This window comes from Capricornis sumatraensis, chromosome 1 (assembly GCF_032405125.1).
Source record: "Capricornis sumatraensis isolate serow.1 chromosome 1, serow.2, whole genome shotgun sequence".
Classification (NCBI taxonomy): domain Eukaryota; kingdom Metazoa; phylum Chordata; class Mammalia; order Artiodactyla; family Bovidae; genus Capricornis; species Capricornis sumatraensis.
In genome coordinates this window covers 203,233,340-203,257,956 of record NC_091069.1, presented here as the reverse complement: position 1 = coordinate 203,257,956, position 24,617 = coordinate 203,233,340, and the positions used below count along the sequence as shown (strand labels likewise).

General features: G+C 35.7%; 1 protein-coding gene across 1 annotated transcript in view; it reads left to right on the top strand.

The window, feature by feature from the left end:
• PRKCI (protein kinase C iota) overlaps positions 1-24,617 on the top strand; it is a 66,487-nt gene that overhangs the window by 36,459 nt on the left and 5,411 nt on the right. Inside the window, exons 5-15 of the mRNA XM_068963627.1 lie at positions 4,302-4,387; positions 5,750-5,890; positions 8,216-8,270; positions 9,272-9,330; positions 12,345-12,521; positions 12,967-13,064; positions 13,707-13,793; positions 15,698-15,833; positions 21,001-21,088; positions 22,175-22,300; positions 23,668-23,747. Coding sequence (XP_068819728.1) covers positions 4,302-4,387; positions 5,750-5,890; positions 8,216-8,270; positions 9,272-9,330; positions 12,345-12,521; positions 12,967-13,064; positions 13,707-13,793; positions 15,698-15,833; positions 21,001-21,088; positions 22,175-22,300; positions 23,668-23,747 — 1,133 coding nt within the window. The remainder of the gene's footprint in view (positions 1-4,301; positions 4,388-5,749; positions 5,891-8,215; positions 8,271-9,271; positions 9,331-12,344; positions 12,522-12,966; positions 13,065-13,706; positions 13,794-15,697; positions 15,834-21,000; positions 21,089-22,174; positions 22,301-23,667; positions 23,748-24,617) is intronic.

Here is a 24,617-nt window from a genome sequence, read left to right as displayed (position 1 = left end):
ATCACCAACTTCCCAGAGTTTACTTAGACTCAACGTCCATCCAGTCAGTGATGCCATCTAGCCATCTCATCCTCTGTCGTCCCCTTCTCCTCCTGCCCCCAATCCCTCCCAGCATCAGAGTCTTTTCAAATGAGTCAACTCTTCGCATGAGGTGGCCAAAGTACTGGAGCTTCAGCTTTAGCATCATTCCTTCCAAAGAAATCCCAGGGCTGATCTCCTTCAGAATGGACTAGTTGGATCTCCTTGCAGTCCAAGGGACTCTCAAGAGTCTTCTCCAACACCACAGTTCAAAAGCATCAATTCTTCGGCGCTCAGCCTTCTTCACAGTCCAACTCTTACATCCATGCATGACTACTGGAAAAACCATAGCCTTGACCAGACGGACCTTTGTTGGCAAAGTAATGTCTCTGCTTTTGAATATGCTGTCTAGGTTGGTTATAACTTTCCTTCCAAGGAGTAAGTGTCTTTTAATTTCATGGCTGCAGTCACCATCTGCAGTGATTTTGGAGCCCCTCAAAATAAAGTCTGACACTGTTTCCACTGTTTCCCATCTATTCGCCATGAAGTGATGGGACCAGATGCCATGATCTTAGTTTTCTAAATGTTGAGCTTTAAGCCAAACTTTTCACCCTCGTCTTTCACTTTCATTAAGAGGCTTTTCAGCTCCTCTTCACTTTCTGCCATAAGGGTGGTGTCATCTGCATATCTGAGGTTATTAATATATCAAACCTTAGGAGAAGTTTAAAAAACATAGAAACATTGAAAACAAAGATACCCATATATCCTTTACGTAGATTCACCAGTTATTAACATTTTCTATGTTTGCTTTATCTCTGTATCTGTGCACACATATACATACATGTATATACACAACAAACACTTATTTTTATTTTTTTGCTGTGTCATTTTAGAGTAGGTAGTTGACATGACGCTTTACCTCTAAATACTTTATCATGAATCCTTAGGGACCGCTATGGGACTTTCTTTTGAATGTCTAATCCACTGGTTAACATTAATGAGATGAGCTGAAAGAGTCAGACAACTCTTCAGTCTGATGGAATTTGAAAATGCAAACTTAACATATCAGTTCAGTTCAGTCACTCAGTTGTGTCCGACTCTTTGTGTCCCCATGAACCGCAGCACACCAGGCCTCCCTGTCCATCACCAACTCCCAGAGTTTACCCTAACTCATGTCCATTGAGTCAGTGATGCCATCCAACCATCTCATCCTCTGTTGTCCTCTTCTCCTGCCTTCAATCTTTCCCAACATCAGGGTCTTTTCAAATGAGTCAGCTCTTTGCATCAGGTGGCCAAAGTGTTGGAGTTTCAGCTTCAACATCAGTCCTTCCAATGAATACCCAGGACCGATTTCCCTTAGGATGGACTGGTTGGATCTCCTTGCAGTCCAAAGAACTCTCAAGAGTCTTCTCCAACACCACAGTTCAAAAGCATCAATTCTTTGGTGCTCAGGTTTCTTTATAGTCCAACTCTCACATCCATACATGACCACTGGAAAAACCATAACCTTGACTACACGGACCTTTGTTGGCAAGGTCTCTGCTTTTAAATATGCTGTCTAGTTTCGTCATAACTTTCCTTCCAAGCAATAAGTATCTTTTAATTTCATGGCTGCAAGCATCATCTGCAGTGATTTTAATCATGTTATTACTTTTGATATATGGTATAATTTATAGATTATAGATATTAAGGAACTCATTTTTATTTGTGGTTTCTGCACATATCCATGACTTTAGAAGGAATAGTGATAAATGTTTTGTTTTCTATTAAGTGAAATAGCTCTAAACTTTTAATTCTGTAATTCTTCATGCAACTTGGTAAAAAGGAAAAATTAAAGAACTAGGTGTTTCTATATAGAGTTGGGGCTGTGTACTTTATAGACTGGAGAAGGAAATGGCAACCCACTCCAGTATTCTTGCCTGGAAAACCTCATGGACAGATGAGCCTGGTGGGCTACAGTCCATGGGGTCGCAAAGAAATCTCACATGACTTAGTGACTGAACGACAATAACAACTTAATAGGAAGGTGGGGAAATATAAGGAGTAGGTAGGGCTCTGAAGAAATAGTTAAACATTTAGGTTTGGATTCAGCTAGGAGTATTTCACTGGATTTCCAGTGGCAGATGGGTTACAGCCAGCGTGGGCTGCCTTCACAGAGGTGTTGGAAAAGCAGCTCTCCTCTCTTTGTCCGGGTGAGAGTTTTGAAAGTCTTGTCATTGTAGCAAGTCTTGCTTGTACAACCCCATGTCCAAATCTATTATGAGTCTGTAGTACACTTCCCAGATAAAATGTCATTTCCTAACTTTTCACTGTATTTCATGCTCACATTGCCACTTTAAAATTCGCTGGTGGAGATTTTGATATCCTCCTCCTTGGTGTAATTAATATTACTAAACTAGAGCATGAAAGAAAATTGATAACCGTTAAGGTGATCTCCTGGCTGTTTTAATTCCTAGACAACATTAGCATGTTTAAATCTGAGATATATCAAGTTGTAGTTCATGAAAGTTTCTTAAATAAGATACTCTTAGTTTAAGATAGTAACAAACTTTCTGCTTTGGTTATTCCTAACAAAATAAGTAAAAATAAAAGCATACATATTTGAGGTTCTGTATTAGGGTTTCCCTGGTGGCTCAAATGTTAAGAATCTGCTTGGAATGTGGGAGGCCCAGGTTTGATCCCTGGGTTGGGAAGATCTACTGGAGAAGGAAATGGCAACCCACTCCAGTATTCTTGCCTGGTGAATTCCATGGACAAAGGAGCCTGGCCGGCTGCAGTCCTTGGGGTCCCAAAGAGTTGGACATGACTGAGCATGACTAACACACACACATATTAGTGGCTCAAAGGTGAAGAATTTGCCTGCCAGTACAGGAGACACAGGAGGCGCGGGTTCAGTCCCTGGGTGGGGAAGATCCCCTGGAGGAGGATATTGCAACCCATCCAGTATTCTTGGCTGGAAAGTCCCACAGACAGAAGAGTCTGGTGGACAGCACACACATGCTTCTCAGGATTTCTGTTTCAGAGCATTTTACCTGTTTTATTCTATATTAATTTTAAATAATAGATCCAGTGCTATATTTGCTTTAAAATGAGTTTAGAAAGCTAATGGACTCTCCACAGTATTTCTATTACTGTGGAATGACTAAATAGGAAATATATGTAATAGTAATTGATTTAACCAAAACTACACTGGTAGAGTTGATTTGATCTCACGGAAACTCTTACGTTTGTTTAGGAAAAGTATTTAGAGTATATAAAAATATAAAAGCCATGGAATGAAAGATTGTTGTGGAAGAGAATATTCTTGTGGTTACAAAATGTTCGTTATACAGTACTGTACTTTTAAAATGAAGAAAACTAGCCATCACAGTCTTTAACAGAGTGATTGAATACCTAGTAGGAGTCAACAATCTCACATTTGTAAATTTCTTGATGTGATGTAGTAAGAAATACACATCACCTATGTGTTACTTTTGCCAAAAGTATTTAATATCTGGGAAGTGTTACAAATCTGTATTCGATTTAAGTCTAGTTAGGAAACAGACAAATCCAGAGTGTAGGTGTTAAGATAAAACAGCTGCCTAAACTTTTTCAACATCATGAAAAACAAACAATGAATGAGACAGAGTGATTGGTTTAGCATATGTTAAAGAGACAGAAAGGGTATAGTAACGAAATGCAATGCCTAAATCTTGACTGGATCCTGGAGAGAAAAAGAAAACTGAAAGATACTTTTCAGGCAAATGGGAAATTTGCATATGAACTATATATTAGATGTTATTGAATTAATGTTAACTTTCTAAGACACCATATTGTGGTCAAATAGAATTAGGGGGAGTGTCTTTAATCTCAGGCAATGGATACTTGGATATTTAAAGGTGAACTGTTTCCATGTCTGCAATTTATTTTTAAATGATTCAGAAAAAAAGTGTAGGTGTAAATAGAGAAGAAAGCAAATGTGGCAAAGTGATTGTAACTGATAAATGTAGTTGAAAGATGCAGGCATTTATTGTTCTATTCTTTCAACTTCTCTGTGGGCTTACAATTTTTTCAAAATTAAAAGGGAAAAAATAACAAAAAAGCAGTTATAGTTTTTCAAATATTTATACTCCATGGGCTTTATTTTCATCGGATCTCTTGATGAATCTATTTTATTTTTTCACTTCCAGGTTTTTAATCAGTATTTTTTTTGTAGTGAATATCATAAAAAAATCATAGACTTTATTATAAAATGACTTATAATCACACTTGCTCTTTTTAAAAAACTTTTAATCTCTGTTTAGAATCCATTTACCGACGAGGTGCACGCCGCTGGAGAAAGCTTTATTGTGCAAATGGACACACTTTTCAAGCCAAGCGTTTCAACAGGGTAAACCTTAGTTTGCTGAATGTTGATCATTTGAGAAATCTGTTTTTTTCCTCTCTACTGTTACTCCGTTCTAAAGGAGTAAGTAAAGAGTTAGTTGCTCAGTCACGTCCGATTCTTTGCAACTCCATGGACTGTAGCCCGCCAGGCTCCTCCGTCCATGGAATTCTCCAGGCAAGAATACTGGAGTGGGTTGCCATTCCCTTCTCCAGGGGATCTTCCCACCCCGGGAATCGAACCTGAGTCTCCTGCACTGCAGGCAGATTCTTTACTGTCTGAGTCACCAGTAGAGTGACCTGTAATTCCCAGTTTGCCCGGTGTAGTACATTTGCTATCTTGAAGTAGTTTTTAATAGCATCTCTTGACTCTTCAAAATGTTCCAGATTGAATGATTAGTTATATGATTACCATAGCTGTAAGAAAACTGGATATTTTGAATATAACTCAAGACAGCTAAAAAATAAGCAAGGTTTAGTTTGCAAACCGTTTACTATTGTTTTTTTTTCTTTAGTTTTCTCTGTTTTATAAAATGATCGTCGCAGACACTTAACCTAGTTTTTACCATGTACCAGGCATTCTTCTGAATGCTTGACATGTACTGCTCCACTCAGCTTAAGGGATCTTAAGTTCTGCAACCAGGGAGCAAACCCATGTCCCCTGCAGTGGAAGCACAGAGTCTTAACCACTGGACCCCCAGGGGAGTCCCTATTTTCCATTTTAGAGATGAAGAAACCGAGGTGCAAAATAGTCAAATAACTTGCCCAAGATAACCCAGCCAATAAGTGACAGAGTCAAGGTTTGAAAGCAGCCTCTCTCCAGAAGTGCATGTTTTTACCTACTCTTGACAACTACAAATATATTTCCATTCTAACTGTGCTGAGTTCTCAGTTCATTAATGTAATAGAAGCCACCACCTGAGGTTCCCAAATTCCAATTGCCAGTCGCAGAGATATTTAAAAAGTTTTGAAGTGAAACATCACTTTAGGTGTTGCTGCATAAGACATGTTTGACCTCTGAACAGTCTGGAAGGTTTGTGTTTGCTTGAGAGTCCTTGTACAGGTTTTCTGCCTTGTTTTTCAAGTTTAATTCACTTTTCCTATTTTCATTACTCTGAACTTAATTATACGAAGACTGAAAATCCATGGACTTAGGAAACGTCATGGTTACAAATTTCACTGTCTCTTTAAAGCAAGCTCTGTTTTCTGTTTATTTCCCGTGACCATCATGGCTTTAAGTTGTGTATGATGAAGGAATTTGAGTTAGAGAAGAAAACTACTTATTTCACTGTTCTATGAGCAAACCCTTGGGAAAGTTTATGATGTGCTTTTTGTTAATTAAAAAAAAATGTTGAATTAATCTCTCCAGCGTGCACACTGTGCCATCTGCACTGACCGAATTTGGGGACTTGGACGTCAAGGATATAAGTGTATCAACTGCAAGCTCCTGGTTCATAAGAAGTGCCACAAACTTGTCACAATTGAATGTGGGCGGCATTCTTTGCCACCGGTAAGACACCATTGCCTGATTTTTCTTTAATAGAGCATTTTTTATAACTCTGCTAGAACCTAAGACTAAAACGGAAATGTTAAGGAATCAAAGCTCAACAGTGTTGTTACAGAATGTGACTAGGAACACTTTAGGAGTCCAGTTAACATATTGTGAATTTGGAATTAGATTACTACAAATTTGTTTGTAGGATATAGTTAACTTCTTTGTTTGACCTGCTGTAAAATCCGTTGGTCTAAATTAGAAAAATGTAAGGAGAATCCTTTAAAAGCTATATTTCTCTTCTTTTAGCTACTCCAGTCTAAGCTCCCATTATTGTAGCATCTGTACTAAGCAGAAATCAGGTGAGAAGAGTCAGAGGCTTCCTGTTTGCTATGTGAAGTGTGAGATAATGGGGAAGCTTTTGCACTTAAAATTTTTATTTTTCACTTTCTATTTTAAATATGAAATTAAAACGTGCTCGTCATAGGAAAAAAGAGAATAAAGATGAATAAAAAAATTAAATAAATATCCTCCATTAAATATACTATGTAAAGATAATGGTCATTTGGTGCATATTCTTCCAGAGCTATGCAAATTTATATGCATAAAGATTTAAAATCCTTCTATATTAAAAAATTTGTAAACATATATAAGACCTGATGGAGCAGTATAATGAACTTTCATATACCAGTTATCTAGCTCCAATAGGTACCACCTGACAACCAATCTCTGCCCCTACCCATTTAGCCTGCCCTCATCCTGTAGTATTTTGAAACAAATTCCTCTTTTTGCTCTGCGTGTGCACTCACTGGACTACTGGATTCTTCAGCCTGGATCAACCAGGGGGTTGTGAGGGGGCAGTGAAGTTGTCAAATATCCATCCAGCCAATGTTCAAAATTTTGGTTGTCACATAAATGTTGTAATTTTGTTTTCATAATTTTCATTATGAATCAGGATCTAAATTAAATTCATATTTACAATTAACTGATACATCTAAAATATTTTTAAATTTACTGATTCTTCCCTCTCTCTCTCTTTCCCTTACAATTTAATTGTAGAAGAAATTGTCTTATCATTTAAAGTGTTTCAGAATCTTTCTCTTGCTTCTTCATGGTTATGTTTAAAATGTTCTCCTGTCCTCTTTATTTTCTGTGTGTTACAGTTGAATGTAAGAGGTTTGATTAGATTCTGATTTTGGGGTTTTTTGTGAGTTGTTTTGAGATTACTTCATAGAAGGTGGTGTGTTTATCCATCAAAAAGCATATAATGTTTTATGTCTTGTTCTTTTACATACTTTTTAACAAAAATAAGACTTTGTGTTTACTGTTTTCTAACCCATATTTCTTGCTGAACAATATATTTTGTTCATCTTTCTATACCTATATATTCATCATTTTTAAGCATGTTTTTTTGTGTCTTTACCATAATTTATTTAACCAGTTCCCCATGATTGAACATTTGAATTGTTTTCTAAATTTTCCTGTAAGGAAAATCATAGTGAAATTCCTGGTAGATAAATCTTATTATTTCCTTAAGGCTGCAGAAGTAGAATTACTGGATTAAAAGATGAGCATTTTAAAAAAGATCTGCATTTGTCTTTCTAAGTTATCTTTTAAACAGGGGTCCCCAGGCTCCTAATGCCTGATCTAATGCCTGATGATCTGAGGTGGAGCTGATGTAATATTAATAGAAATAAAGTGCACAATAAATGTAATGAGCTTGAATCATCCCAAAACCCTCACACACTGGGTCTGTGACAAAATTGTATTCCACAAAATCAGTCCCTGGTGCCAAAAAGGTTGGGGACCACTGTTTTAGAATGATTATAACATATTTATTCTTAGTACCTACTCTGGACATTGTGAAAGTACGTTTTCACTGGTAGCTCATTGGTAGTAGCATTGTTTAGCTAGTTCATATAAGTTTACAAATGGCTTTATGGTTAGAGAGGTTGAAAGCCAATCTTAACAAGCAGCAGAAAGCCAGAAATTGTGAAAAAAATTTATCCAGATTACTGATATATTCTTGAGTATTCTTAGTCAATGGAATGACTTGTGTGAGTTCATAAATGCAGAAGGATTTAAAAGGGACTGAAATTAATTTTGCTTTTTTCTGCAATCTGTAAAATGTGACATCACCTCATTCACAGGAATGTTGTATTGTTTCATGTAATACAATTAAAAATAAATTGTATATAGTAATATAATCCTTACTAAGTTACATTTCAAATTTAAATTTTAATATGCTATGTCTCATCAAAATGATATTGTTCCTGGATTTATGGAAGTATTGATATTTAAAAAGAGTCCACTAAGTTAATGTGTCTTTGGAAATGATTGTAGGAACCAATGATGCCCATGGACCAGTCATCCATGCACTCAGACCATGCACAGACAGGTAAGAATGACAGTGGCGCAAACCGTTGCTCATCAGCAAAGTGTCACCTAAAGACTTCTTTATGTGACTCTTTCCCCTAAATGTAAAGACATTTAGATTCTTCCCAAATAAAAGCTAAGTAACCATATTTTGGGGATTTAACATCAATCACAGTATTTAACATATATGTTTGGCATTTTAAAAAGACAGCTATGTAAACTATAACAAATGACTGTTTTCTTTAATTCCGATAAAATTCTTTGAGACCTCTTCATATACCAAATCTATTTTTTTTCAATAATGAAGACATATTGATTTTGTGGACTGTTGACTCTATTCAAGTGATATTTTAAAATAAAACTCTATTACGAGATGAAGAAATGATGTAAAAGATACAGAGATGCTGTATAGAAAATTCAAAAAAGATCGTGTGAGTTCAAATGTCTGGTAGATACAAAACCTTTAGTATGTCTCTGAGAAATTTGGAGAGCAATTACATGGGACATGGCAGCCTGATGTGGGGTGAATCAAGAAAAAGGGACTTTTTCTAGAAGGGCAGAATGTGGCATCTTCTTCATGGAAGAAGCTAGTTGTATGAAATGTAGGCTTTTTGGCCCCAGCTGCTTTAAGGAATAGAAACCTAGAGTCCAATCTAGTCTAAACTAGAGACCCTCCATCTCTTATGTCTCAGTCATACTAATATAATTAAATAGGGTTTAGAGGGTTACCTTTTTAGAAGGAATTTGTAAAGAAGAAAAATATATTTTAAAATAGCAAAAGTGTTTATTAAAGTCAGTAGTGGCTATTGATTGGTTCGTTCTCTTTGCCCTCATTAGAGATTAGAATTTAACTGATATTTATGTATAATTTGTTATTAATAGGACAGATATTCAGTTTTAAATGATGAACAATTATTGAAAAATAAAAAGTAAGAAAAATTAAATGAAAAAATTTTGATTAACTTAGTTAATGTGTACTGTGTTTTTCTTTTTTTTTTTTAATGTTTGGGATTGGGTTTTTAGTAATTCCATATAATCCTTCAAGCCATGAGAGTTTGGACCAAGTTGGTGAAGAAAAGGAGGTAAGATAATTAAAGTCTTATGGTATATTATGTCATCAGCTTTTTAATAACACGTGACACTTTAAAAACATGACAGATTGACTTGCTTAAATTTTAGGTCATACTAGAAAAATACAGGGATGATTTTTAATGATTTTAGAGTTTTATTCTGACTTACTTTGTTAATTAAATTACTAAAATCATTTAAATTAAATAGTCTGGTGTGGTGGGATAACTTATTTTCATTTTAAGGTAGCATAATCTAAAAATTATAATATACTTAAGAATGGTGTTTCAAAATACTTGGTAGTATTGTTTAAAATCTCGATCCTTCCATTTTATGGACTAATGGTTTATTTGAAGTATAAATAATTAAACATCTTAACTGCCCATCTTTTTTCTGACGGTTAAACAGTTTATCAGTTTTTTAAACAGTTTAATTTAAATTTTTGAATTAAAATGATAACCAATTTTTTTTAATAACCAATTTTTTTTAAAAAGCTTACGGTAAGATTTAGCATGCCTCACACGTTTCACTCCCACTTTGACTTCTGAGAAACAACCTGTTTAAATCTTTTCTAGTTGTGTCCACAATGTGTTTATCCCTTTCTTTTTCAGGTTTTTCAACTTTATATACTTCTGGCCACGAAAGGTTTAAACTAGTATACTGGGTTGTGCTGTGCTAAGTCGCATCAGTTGTGTCCGACTCTTTGCAACCCTACGAACTGTAGCCCACCTGGCTCCTCTGTCCTTGAGAGTCTCCAGGCAAGAATACTGGAGTAGGGTGCCATGCCCTCCAGGGGATCTTCCCCACCTAGGGATCAAACCCAAGTCTTACACCTCCTGCATTGGCAGGCGGGTTCCTTACCACTAGCAAGCTAGTATACTGCCTCGTTCTTTTCTCTTTCCATTGTTTGATAAGTGTATTATGTTTTACTCTGGGTTACCTTTTTATTATGGAAAATGTCAAGTATCAGTAAAAGTAAACAGAATACTATAACAACCCCCTGTGTCCATTACCCAGTTAAAACAATTGTCTGTACATGTTTTGTCTGCCAGCTACTCCCACTCCCTTTGGCTTAGATGGTAAAGAATCTGCCTGAAAGGCAGGAGACCCATGTTCAATCCTGGGTCAGAAGATCCCCTGAAGAAGGGAATGGCAACCCACTCCAGTATTCTTGGGCTTCTCTGGCGGCTCAGACAGTAAAGAATCTGCCTGCAACGTGGGAAACCTCGGTTTGATCCCTGGGTTGGAAAGATCCCCTGGAGAAGGAAATGGCTACCCACTCCAGTATTCTGGCCTGGAGAATTTCATGGACAGAGGCGTCTGGCAGGCTGTAGTCCATGGGGTCAAAAAGAGTCAGACACGACTAAGCGACTTTCACTTCCCTCACTCCTGTACTGTTTTGAAGCACATCTGTTGGTTACCTATTTAGTCTCCTATCTCAGTTTCTTGTATCTCTTTTAGTTTGTTTGACATTCTTTTGCTGTTTTATTACTGGTTGTTCTAAGGATTGCATCTTACACCCTTAACTTACTTAAATTCAATACAGATTATTAATAATATGTTTACCATTTTCCAGGATATGCAAGGACCTTAGGGCACTTTAAATTCACCCATGCTCACTTCTTGCCTTTAGTGCCTTTTCTGTCCTATTTTAAAATTCTGCATGTGTGTGTTAGTGTTTTTGAACAGTCAGTCCTTACTTTAGTTTATCCACATCTTATTCTTTTTGTTCTGTGTCCTTCCTGTGTGTCTGCTTCCGTATGAGATCATCTTTCTTCCTGAAAAACTCAGTGTTTCCTTTAGTGAGAACAACTAGTGATGGATTTCTTTATTTTTTGTGTTTTTGAAAATGTGTTTATTTCACTTTCATTTTGAAGGGTATTTTTACAGGCTTTAGGATTGTAGAACATCGGGAGCGAGGGGGGTTTAGGCCCTTTAAAAGGTGACATTCGACTGTTTTCTGGCTTCTGTCATTTCATTCAGACTTGTTATTGTTTATGTGAAGAAACTGTTACCTTCACTCCATTTGATTCTTTTATGGTTTCCTATTAACCATACTTAGTCTATACATTGTTTTATCTTTTTTACCATTTTCTGCATTCTTAATCTGCCCTAATCTGGTTTTTTTCACTCCTTTTTATTTATCCTTGTTTCCCAAGTCAGATTATTATTTCTGCATTTTCTTTTGAATCATCATTCTCCTTCAGTTTTCATAATACCCCTCCCCCACCCCCGCATTGGTGCTTACTAGTTTATCTTTCTGAAAGTTGCTCCTTGCTTTTGTTTATACACTTCACTTCAGAGAATTCACACTTAATTCTCATGGGTACATCTGTTGGTTGTATGCTGACAATTTTGCAGGCATCTAATAAAAGATTATCTTTAGTCTTCTTTGTGAAGAATCAGAAGCCTGAGTTTCTGGTTCTGAATGAATTACAGGGCTGTCATTCCAAAGGAGCCTTGATATTGTGTAAATAAGAATGTTTTACATTAGCTGAGCTGCCTCATGCTTGCTTTCTGCGTATAGTTTTAACTCAGCTTTCATACATTAAGCTCCTAGCTGACTCATCTTGATGTCTCACTTGTAACTTCTAACTTCAGTGTGAAAAACTGAGCTCATTATCTCATCAACTGTGCCAATCTTATCCTGTGTGCACACTTTCTTTTTCTATCAGTGATGTCTCCAATCTCCTGGTCACCAAAGTTAGTGTCTTTTTTTTTTTTTTATGCTTCTATCTTCATTGCCTCCATACCCCAAAGTTATCAGATTCTTTTAAAGACATCTTTTAAAGTTTCTCAGGTTTCAGCTTCTTCTCCATTCCAAACACCACCCCTCTGACCTCAACTCATGAATTTATCCTATCTCTTAAGTAGTGCGATTGTATCATTTGGGTTGATATAAGAAAATAATTAAGAGTTTAAATCAGAAAATATTTACAAATCTTACAGGTATATCTAGGTGTTAGAAGTATATTGTGTTATGCAAAATACTTCAGGTATAGCTCTTTGATATAAATGTTCTCAACAGGCAATGAACACCAGGGAAAGCGGCAAAGCTTCTTCCAGTTTAGGTCTTCAGGATTTTGATTTGCTCCGAGTAATAGGAAGAGGAAGTTATGCTAAAGTACTGTTGGTGCGATTAAAAAAAACAGATCGTATTTATGCAATGAAAGTTGTGAAAAAAGAGCTTGTCAATGATGATGAGGTGAGCACAACGATGTTTTATTGCCTCTAAACTATTACATTGGCTTAAGTGTATGATATCAGAAAAAATGTCAGTGTTTGTGCCTTACTGTTTTAGTGTGCTTTTCTAAATACATGCTTCAGACTGCTTAATATATAAGATATATTTAAAGTTGTCTGATGATTATTAGATTTAAAAAAATAAACATCAAACCATATTATTATCAAGGGAGAGTACTTGAGCTTTGTAAAAGTTTGCTAGACTCTTTAATAATATTGAAAGATTTGCTGGGTAGTAGTTTCTCTTTGTATATAAATTATTATTTCATGATTATCGATGTTTTTGATGTTTAGCCCAGTTAGTCAATAGTTGCATTTATGGTAATAGAATTACTAAGAACAAATTTGTCATAGTTTTGATCCTGTCATTCTAGTTTGACATAAATTTCCTTCATATTTTAAAATAGGATATTGACTGGGTACAGACAGAGAAACATGTTTTTGAACAGGCGTCCAATCATCCTTTTCTTGTTGGGCTGCATTCTTGCTTTCAGACAGAAAGCAGGTAAGATTGAAAGATAATGGAATGATTCCTGGGTTTGACACAATAAGAACATTTTGGTATATTATACAGTAAGAACCTTTTTTACAGTAATTCCTGAAGTGGAAATCACATGGAGACACAACAGTACTGTGTTTATAATGGCCTGCAACTCCTGTTGGATCAGCATTAGGAAATCACCTGCTTTACACCAAAAAAAAGTCAGAATTATGATAGGAGAAAGTAGATATCCAACCTTTTAAATATCACCAAAATTCTAGTTTTAGGACTTAAAATTTCCTAGAGTTTAATTAGGTGGTAAATCCTAACTTCTTTCACTTTAAATGACAATTAGAAATGACTTACATTGCACATTCTAAAATTGGAGTGGGGTGGGAGTTCTGGATTGTAAGTGGCACTACTCCAGAATGAAAGTAGCAAGTTATAAAATTACTATCTTTCTGGTTTACTTTCTTGTATCCTCTGTGGTTAAACAGCTTTCTCCTCCAGTCACCCTTTGTTTCCACCAAATTCCTGGAATGTTTGTTAAGGGTTTATCTTGTAGAGCTCTCTGTACTGTGACTGGTCTCTGTAGTGTTTAAACTGCAGACGTGAACACAGCCTTATTTTGGATCTTGGTTTCACGTGTTCTCTCCTGTGTTTTAGGTTGTTCTTTGTTATAGAGTATGTTAATGGAGGAGATTTAATGTTTCATATGCAACGACAAAGAAAACTTCCTGAAGAGCATGCCAGGTAAGTTTTGTGTTTATTGTTTCTTTGTGTTGGATTTTGGTAGGAGTAGTTCTGGGACTTTTTGTATGTCGGTGGTTGAAAACAGTAGATAAATCATTTATTTTGATTCCAACTAATTCTCTGTAAGTTATGTAGAGGCTGAGCTGAAAATTAATTTACATTGTAATATTATATATATATAGCATTATATATTACATATAGAATAATTATAAGCAGTTGAGAGGTATAAACAGTATTCAAGGGGAAGCCTTCAGTCGACTAAGCCTATTCAGTATCAGCCACTGAAATAATGAATGAATTTATAACCATATTAATCTTATTATGCAGTGATCTCTGACAGTTTTTCGTTAGAAGATGATTGTTGGGACTTCCCTGGCGGTCCAGTGGTTAAGACTCTGCACCCTTAATGCCGGGGGCATGGGTTCAATCCCAGGGAACTAAGATCCCTCTGGCATGCCTCACAGCACAGCCAATAAAATGAAATAAAATAGAATAAAGGTTATTGTTCATATATACTTGAGCATAATGAAACAATTCCTCTTAACCTATGATGTAATTCAGACTGTTCTTCCATAGTTATAGTTTCTGAATTATTCTGCCTTTGGCATTCCCCCCTCTTACTCCATATATGTTGATTAATAAGAGAAAAGAGTATTAAATATCATTTGTTTAGTGCCCTTAATTTGATATTATTATACAAGATAGTAAATAGTTTTTCGAGGACTTTGGTGGGGAAGGATCATGGCCTTGGATAAGAAGTTTAATCCGTCAGTGCCATATTTTGTTTTGTTTTTTACTCATAATTAGAAATAATTCTACCCTTCTGCACTTCACGAGAGTAATGCCAAAAGGAAGCAAGTGAGTTTGTATGTGTATTTAACAAAGATTGGAGACTCATTTAAAAAAAATAACTTATTTAGTGGAAATCTTGCTATTCATTGATATTTCTTATCAAAAAGAGTTAATAGCCTTCAATTTTATAGGAAGCTGTAAAGTGTATTAATCTATCTTGTTGTTTAATTTACTGTATGTTCGTTATTTATTTCAGCTTTAACAAATGGTCACCCTTCATAGCAAAGCCACAGATGACATTTTGAATTGTGGATATAGCCAGTATTTGTTCCTTGTCTGTTCAGTTGGACTGAGGGAAAGTAGCCTAGTTTTTATTTTATTTAAGTACCCATTCTGGTTTTATACCATCTTTGCTTTTGTAAGAACCAGATACAGGATAAGGGCTCAAATTCCTTGTTTTTAGAATTAAGTAGCTAGAAGGTGTGTATCACACATTTCCAAACATGATCACGATAATACTCACCAAAGCAGCTTTATTCAGGTCAAAAACTTTCCTATCACCAATGAGTTGGTGGCAGTTCTGAAAATGTCTTCCTGTTGTAGAATAATTTAACTCAGTTTTTAGAATTTTGGTGTGGGTTTTATTATTTGAGTAGTCAGCTTTCAGTATTCTTTCCATTTTTGACCAGTCAATGGTTCTTAGCCTTTTGGAAGGTCATTTGTCCCTTAGAGAAGTGATGAAAACTATGGAAACTATAGAAGATGTCCATACAACTTTGTATCCAGTTGTAGGAGTGTGGGCATTCTGAAGTCCACCCAAGGACCCAGATTAGGAATCCCTGCTTGAGACGTTCAGATTAAACTTTATGAAAAGTATGGGTTTAATTTAGACTGGAACTTTTATAATTGTGTTTGGGGCTCAGCTATTTTAAAGTGGTGCCTCAATTTGTGTTTTGGTATTATTTCTGAAAACATTGGGAGGAAAAAAATCTTTTGACATGATTTTGATGTTCTGATTTGCAGATGGAAGTAGGATTTAAATACCTTCCTCTAGAAACTTACCACGATTTAAAAACTTGAATCAAATGAGTTAATTTTTCATTTTATTTTAGATTTTACTCTGCAGAAATCAGTCTAGCATTAAATTATCTTCATGAACGAGGGATAATTTATAGAGATTTGAAATTGGACAACGTGTTGCTGGACTCTGAAGGACACATTAAACTCACTGACTACGGCATGTGTAAGGTGAGGGATGTTTCTAGTTATTGAGAAGATCTCAGCAGCTCAGGAAATTGTTTTGGTCAATAACTTTGCATTCAAAACTGGGAAATAGTTGCTACTTTGTGCTAAAATGGCAAAAAATATCCCAAACAGAGATGGCTGTACTAATCTCCTATCCATTTATGAAATTCCACATTTTCTATGATGTTACATGTGCTGTAAAAGTTCATTTCTTTTTATTGTCTATATTTTTTAATCTTGAAAGTCGTGCTACTATTATATAAAATCTGTAGGTAAATACTATCTACAATCCCAGACTTTAGCACAACACCTTGCATATCATCTTCCAAGCTTTGGCCTTTTGATTGTGACTCTTTATAATGCACTCAAGATTTTCCCAGGGAATCTAACATTCTTTCATATTTAAATATCTGACGATAGAGCAAACTTAAGAATTTTAGTTATTCTCAGGACATGTCCTTTATTTCTGAGTGTTTTATTCATTTTGTAACAGTATTTCATTTAAAGTTCCAGTCTTTTTTCAGAAAATGTTCAGGGGACTACTCTCCTTGTCAAAATAACCAAGACAGAATTTTCTTCACATGGTAAATGTGGTAGCAAGCCTGTGAATGCGAATGTGTGAACTGCTTTTCCCCATTCACCTAAGGGAAGTGCCTCTAGGGCCTGCCTCTTTTTTTTTTAATAAATTTTTTGAAATTTATGTTTGGCCACACTGGGTCTTTGCTGCTGCACACAGGCTTTCTCTAGTTGCAGTGCACGGGCTTCTCATTGCGGTGGCTTCTCTTCTGGAGCACAGGCTCTAGGCGCCTGGGCTCAGTAATTGTGTTGCAGGGGGCTCAGTTGCCCAGTGGCATGTAGAATCCTCCCGGACCAGGGATCGAACCTGTGTGCCCTACATTGGCAGGTGGATTCTTAACCATTGGACTACCAGGGAAATCCCAGCCTGACTCTTTTATTCAAAGAAATTTGAGCATCCTGTTTTGCCTAGAAGATGTTAAAGAAAACTTATTACTTGATCTTTTGTTACTCTTAATGAAAAATAATACTGGTTTGTTACATACTCTCATTCTTGCCAGAGAGCCTCAATCAATTTAATCAAGATCTTTGATAAATCTTCTAGAGGTTTTTTTTCAGTAGTTCTTTAAATTGGTTGTTCCATTTACCTCCTTTTCTGCCTCCTTCTCCAGGAGTTGTTTAATGTTAGTAGTAGGGAATGATCCCAGAATTTGAACTTGTGTTCAGAGACCTTACCAACAGTATTTTGTCTCTTTTCCAACCTAACACATTTACACTCAATGTTAAAGCTTGTGGGAAATAAGTCCCCTGGAAATTGGAATGTTCCTATCTTATGACTTAAGAGTCAGTATTTAAACTTGCCTAAAGTCTGACCTTAGGCAAATATTGGATGAATTTTTCTTCCTTATAATTATTCTTTGGGAAATCTGAAACACTAAGATTTTTTCCATAGTTTTTCCAGAAATGGTTTCTTTAGGTTTATTTAATTTCTTCAGTTTCTCACTAGATGCTTTTATATAAGGAATGCAGAGAATAGTGATGACTGGAAGCATATGAAAACTGCAGTTAACATCTTCAGAGTTATGTTTGAGATATTTTATGAATATTGATTTTTTAATTGACTGAAAACTTTAGCTATTTTATAAATTGATGTGCCTCCAACTATTTTTTATCAGCAGGGGGATTTCATAATAATATCTATTTTATGCTATAATTTGGCTGATAGACCTACATTCAGATATCCAGTCCAAAGCTGAGTGATTTAGTACAGCTCTTTTACAGGTTAACAGACTGCATCCCTTGCCTCTGACTCTTACCTTGCAAGTCCATGTCATAAACCTTCACTGTATGTCAAGCCATTGCCATTAATACAAAACAACTTAAATCCCATTCATATTTCTTTGTACAGGCATGCCTTGTTTTACTGTGCTGCACATATACTGTGTTTTTTACAAATTGAAGATTGTGGCAACCCTGTGTTGTTAGATGATGGTTAACATTTTTTAGCAGTAAAGTTTTTAAAAAAATTTTATTGAAATATATTTGATTTACAACATTGTGTTTAAAGTATCTTTTAGTTAAGGTATACATTTTGTTTTTAGACATGATGCTGTTGCACATTTAGTGGATTACAGTGTAGTGTACACATAATTTTTACGTGCACTGGAAAATCAAAAATATTCATGTGACTTCACTTGTGATATCTACTTTATTGTTGGGATCTGAAACCAAACTGCAGTATCTCCATGGTATGCCTATATATAAAAATAACATATATACCCCTGTTGCTGCTGCTAAGATGCTTCAGTCGTGTCTGACTCTGTGCGACCCCATAGACGGAAGCCCACCAGGCTCCCCCGTCCCTGGGATTCTCCAGACAAGAACATTGGAGTGGGTTGCCATTTCCTTCTCCAATACCCCTGTTAGGGATCTTAAAAACCCTTGAAGTCACTATATATTACCAAGTATTTCTTCTAGATATTTATATTCATATTGTATGCAATAGTATAAAATCTGAAGAAAAATACATACCCCATACCAGGAATATCTCTGCAGGAATTCCTAAGAACCTCATATAACAGTGGTTGTCTCTAAGAAGCTGAAACTGGATATGTCAGACAAGAATGGGAAGACAACTTGATTTCTAGTCTGTATTTTCTCCCTCTTTTTGTTTGGAATATTGTACCATGTAATTTAACAATAGGGAAATGGTTAAATTCTAGGTACATATGTTGAGTTGAATTTTGTAATCATTAATAATAGGAAATCTATTATTACATGGGAAATTACATACTTGCAAAGTAAGAAAAAGCAGATGTTTAATTGTATATTTAGTATTATTCAGTTTGTATTTAGACTTTTATTGTTTTTCATTTTAATTGAGATGTGGTTGATTTACAGTATTATATATTTCAACTGTACATCATGATTCACAGTTTTTAAAGATTGTACTCCATTTATAGTTATAAAATGCAGACTGTAATCCCTGTGCTGTACAATATATCCTTGTAGTTTATTTATCTTATACGTGGTAGATTGTACCCCTTAATCCCCTGCCTCTGCTTTGCCACTTCACTCACACCACTGATAGCCACTCGCTTATTCTCTGTATTTGTGAGTCTGATTTGTTGTTTTATTATATTCATTAGTTTTATTTTTAAAATTCCACATATAAGTGATAGCATACAGTATTTGTTTCTCTGTCTGACTTATTTCACTAAACATAGAACCTTCCAAGTCCATACATGTTGTTGTTTATGGCAAAATCTCATTCGTTTTCGTGGCTGAGTAGTATTCTAGTAGTATTTTATAAATGGTTTTCTTTGCTGTGCAGAAACTTTAAGTTTGATTAGGTCCCATTTGTTTATTTTTGCTTTTGTTTTCTTTGGCTTAGGAGACAGATAAAAAAATATACATATTGGTACAGTATATAGCAAAGCATGTTCTGCCTGTGTTTTCTTTTAGGAGTTTTGTGGTTTCTAGTCATAATGTTTAGGTCTTTAATCTGTTTTTATTTTATTTTTGTGTATGGTAGGAGAAAATGTTCTAGTTTTATTCTTTTACATCCAGCTGTCCAGTTTTCCCAAAACCACTGATTGAAGAAACTATCTTTTTCCATTACATATTCTTGCCTCCTTTGTCATAGAATAATTAGCCATAAATGCTTGGTTTATTTCTGGACTTTCTATTTCTGTCCCATTGATTTATATGCCTGTTTTGTGCCAGTACCACACTGTTCATTACTTTAGCTTTGTAGTATAATCTGAAGTCAGGTAACCTGATTCCCCTAGCTTTGTTCTTCTTTCTCAAAACTGTTTTGGCTATTTGGGTAAACTGTCTTCCTATTGTTGATTTCTTATTTAATTTCCTTTTGATCAGAGAATAGTCTGAATGATAATAGTGCTTTGAAATATGTTGAAATTTCCTTTATGCCTTGTATTTGGTCACTATCCCAAATGTACTTTAGAAAGGATATGTAATCTCTATTTTGCATGCAAGAAGTCTCTGTCTCCCTCCTTTTCCCTTTTCCCACACATACACACACATATATGTATTCTATATGTGTATATACTATACATATTTTAAACTTTAGCTTTTGTTCAAATCTCCCTCTGCTTACTAATTTTTTGTCTGTATGATCTTTTTTCTTTTTTTTTTTTTAAGTATATATAGATGTTTTAAAAATCACCTTCATGATTGGAGATTGTACTATCAGTCTGGGCTGCTATTACAGGGTACCATAGGTTAGGTGGCTTAAACAGCAAACATTTATTTCTTATGGTTCTGGAGATTGAGAAGTCCACGATCAAGGTTCTGGAAGATCTGGGGTCTGAAGGTACCCTTCCTGCTTTGCAGATGACTGTCTCCCATTGTATCCTCACATGGTGAGGAGACAGACAGAGAGCTAGCTCTTTCTCTTATAAGAACATGCATCTCATCATGGGGCTCCAACCTCAGGACCTGATCACCTCCCCAGAGGCCCCACCTCCCAGTGCTGTCACATTAGGTTACCACCATGTGTCGGGGCACATAAACATTCAGACAATAGCAGAGATTCTGAAATCCTCTGAATTATTTTGTTCATTTTTACTAGTTGTATTTTGAGGCTGTGTTGTTAGCTACATTCTAGTTTGTTTTAGCTTCTTGGTGATTGTTCATTTGTTGTTGTGTAGTTTCTCTATTTGTACACGTTAGTGTGTTCTACCTTAATTTCCTCTACCCTGTAGCTATTAGAATACAAAACCAATAAATGTGTGACTTAGGAGAAATGACCAGAAGGGAAACAACATAATGCCAGTCGTGGTTGTGCTAGGAAGTGGGATTTAAAAGCTTTTCTTCATAAAATATGCTTCCTTTGATTCATGCAATTTACACTTTTATATTATAATTTTACTTGAATATAAATTATTTTGAATGCAGTTTTTATCTTAATTGAATTCTACTATATCTAATGAGGTCAAGTTTTCTTTAAGGTATTTAGTAGCAACCTGTGGTTTTAATAATAAAAGCAGCTGTGCTAGTGATATTTTATTTAAGCTCAATATACTACCTATGGATGCTAACCTTATACGAAAATGAAATAAAAGAGGTTAATTTAAAACAAATTTTGCATCTTATTATTTTCTTTCTTTTTTTTTATTTTTTTAAATAAAAGGAAGGATTACGGCCAGGAGATACAACTAGCACTTTCTGTGGTACTCCTAATTACATCGCTCCTGAAATCTTAAGAGGAGAAGATTATGGTAATAATTTGGTGGTATTTTGGCCATGTGATGGAAGAGTGGTTAGATGTGATACCAATTGCATTATAGTATACTGTAGTATTTCAGTACTGTACTTATTAACATAAACTTTCTTGATCATCTTAAAACCTAGTAAAAGCTCCAAATTCTGCAATCAGAAACAGTGGGACTTTGATAGTATTTGGGGATGCCAATTTGAATATGGCAAGCACTTAAAGAGTACTGGCACTATGCTAAGCAGTTTGCATATATTAACTAAGTTAATCTAATTCTCTTAATAATCCTATGAGATAAGCACAATTAATTGACATTTTACAAACGAGGAAACTGGTAGACAAAAACGTTAAATAACTTGCCCAAGGTCATGTAGCAGGAAAGTGGCAGAGTTGGGATTTAATCAAGGTAATTTCAGAATCATAAACTTCTGTAAGATTGTTCAGATTTCCTGGGGTATTTCCCCCAGGAATCTGAAAGATGGGAAAGATTCCCTGCTTGTCAAAAACCAGAAGTTAATCTAACCAGAAGTTGTGTTTATCTTAAGAAAACATTTGGCCCTTTGGGTTCTGGCCCTTTGATTTCAGCAGTTGTAAAGGAGGATGGCTATTTCTGATAGCTGCTTATAATCTGGTTCCAAAGTCCTTTCAGGATCTTTAATCAGGTAGCAGAAGATCAAGTTTCACACCAAGCAAGGTTATTTCAAATACAATTTAATTATGTCCTCAAAACAGAGTATTAGAGGCAGGCTCTTGAGTCTATAATTACAAACATATTTGGTGGGACAAAGTGTGCAGGATAATTGTATAACTTGGCATAGACATATTGGTCTCTGCAGCTTAGGGTAACCAATGAGAAGAGAAACTTGTGTTTCATTTTCTATATTTTACAGTTATCGTTTAGTTACCTCCGTTCTTTGATAAGTGAAATGTTCTTGTAATCCTCGATGCCTGCCATGATCATTATAATGCATTTCAAGTTTACTTTTTCATTATGTCTATTTTTTAAATTATGTAATAAAATTAATCTCAAATTACTGACATTTTAGAATGTGGAATGGATAATTTATTGCTTTAAAATTTCATTTTGAAGGTTTCAGTGTTGATTGGTGGGCTCTTGGAGTACTAATGTTTGAGATGATGGCAGGAAGGTCTCCATTTGATATTGTTGGGAGCTCCGATAACCCTGATCAAAACACAGAGGATTATCTTTTTCAAGGTAATTTGCAGTATTTCACAGAGTCTCTGTGAATAACCCATCCTAAGGCATGAATGAAGACAGCTATAGTTATTACTTTCTAGTAAGAAAGAGGAAGAATAATCTGGACAGTATACACCTGAACACATGAGGCTTTGAGTTTGTTTTTGTTGTTTTGATCTATCATTACTACTGCTTAGTTTTTGGTCCCATTTGCCAGTTACCTTCTCATACTCATAAACAGCAAAGAGGTGACTTCAGATTGTACATCACAGAGATTGGAGGAAGGAACTGTGTGGCTGGAGAGGGCAGTCTTTTCACCTGTGCTACAATGCTGAGTGCATAAATCCAGGAGCAGTAATAGGAAAAGGCAGAGTACTAGGAGATAAAAAGGATCAAAAGGTGAAGGAAAGAAGCTCCGCAGTTGGAAATACAAAGAACTGAACAGAACAGAAACAAGCAGACAAGCACAAGGACCCCAAACACACCGTCCAGAGAAGTGTAAAAATTGCCATAAAATTCTACATTTAATGACTAAGGCCATCACAGAAAATGAATAGATATTTCATGTAATAGGAAATCTAGCTTGCTGTGAAAACCTGGAAAGACTTTTAACCTCCTTAATTAGGGGTGTGCACATTAAAAATTAATGGGCTTCCATCTCATGCTTACACATTTGGCAAAAGTTTTAAAGTCTGACAACACCAGTACTAGTAAGGGTTAATAACAATGCTAGTGAGGATATGAAGCAGCTGGAACTCTGGTGGATGGAGTGAAAACTGACATGACAACTTTGGAAAATAATTTGGCAAAGTCTAATACAATCGAATATAGTAATGCATGCCACACATCTTACAGATACTAATCTGTTTAAGCCTTATAACCCTCCTATGAGGGCTTCCTTGGTGGCTCAGTGGTAAAGAATCTGCTTGCCGATGCAGGAGATGCAGGTTCCATCCCTGAGTCAGGAAGACCCTCTGGAGGAGGGCATGGCAACCCACTCCAGTATTCTTGCCTGGATAATCCCATGGACAGAGGAGCCTGGCTGCAGTCTATGGGGTTTCAAAAAAGTTGGACACGACTTAGCAACTGAATAGAAAACAACAGCAACACCCCTATGAATCAGGTATTCAGATAAGGCAACAGACACAGTAAGGTAGTCAAAGAATAAAACCTACGCATGTAGTGATCAAAACTGTTCAGAGTAGAAGCCATCTCTGAGTACGAAGGAAAGGACTGGGACTGGAAAGGTACACAAGATGCTTAGATAGTGTTTGTAATGTCTATTTTTTCCTGCTGGAATGCCTTAAATATCTTATAATAAAAATATAAAGATGAAACCCCTGTAAAAGTTAATTATAATAATGCTGTATATTTTATCTTCCTAGTTATTTTGGAAAAACAAATTCGCATACCGCGTTCTTTATCTGTAAAAGCTGCAAGTGTCCTGAAGAGCTTCCTCAACAAGGTATAAATTGTATATAAAATCGTTAGTGATTTCTCTCTGTACAAATGGCATTGGTAAGGAGAGTTTCAGGCGACATAAAATTCCAAAACATCAAAGTGTATAATTTTTCCATTAGATCTGGAACTTGTCTCTTCACCAAAGGGTACCTTGACAGAATGAGATCCTGAGATGTGTGGTTCTTTCCATTCTGCCAGTATAGTTTGCCCCTGGCTTTATATTACGTATGGTGTTTGTTTTGTTTATTTTTTGGCTGTGCTGGGTCTTCACTGTGGTGCATGGACTCTTGTCTGATTGTGGCACTCAGAGCTGCTCTTGTTATAGAGCATAGGCTCCAGAGTGTGTGGGCTCATACGTGTGGTGTTTTTAATGTAAACAAAAAATACCATGTGCTCAATTAGAGAAAAATGGCATCTTTGGGGATAGCCTCAATTGCACTTCCATCTGTATTTTTTCAGTTTCCTTTAGATTATTATTATAGAATGTTTTAACTTACTCAGTACTTGGTGCAGTAGTGTTCCCTGCAAATTCTCTTATCACAACCCTATAATTAGATAATATTCAGAAAAAATAAAATGCTGAAGTGCTGTCTCTTTAAAAAATCTGAACACCATTCTGTCATTGTTTGTTGCAGTTGATAGGCTAGAAGATTTTTTTTAATATCTTTATTTTATTTGCTTGCACTGGGTCTTAATTACAGCATGTAGGCTCTTAGTTCCCTGACCAGGGATTGAACCCAGGACCCCTCCATTGGGAGCACAGAGTCTTAGCCACTGGACCAGCAGGGAAGTCCCTAGAAAAGTTTTAGGATCTAAAATTACAACTCTGAATTATTCTTATTCATAACACTCTAACACCAAATATGTAGGTTTC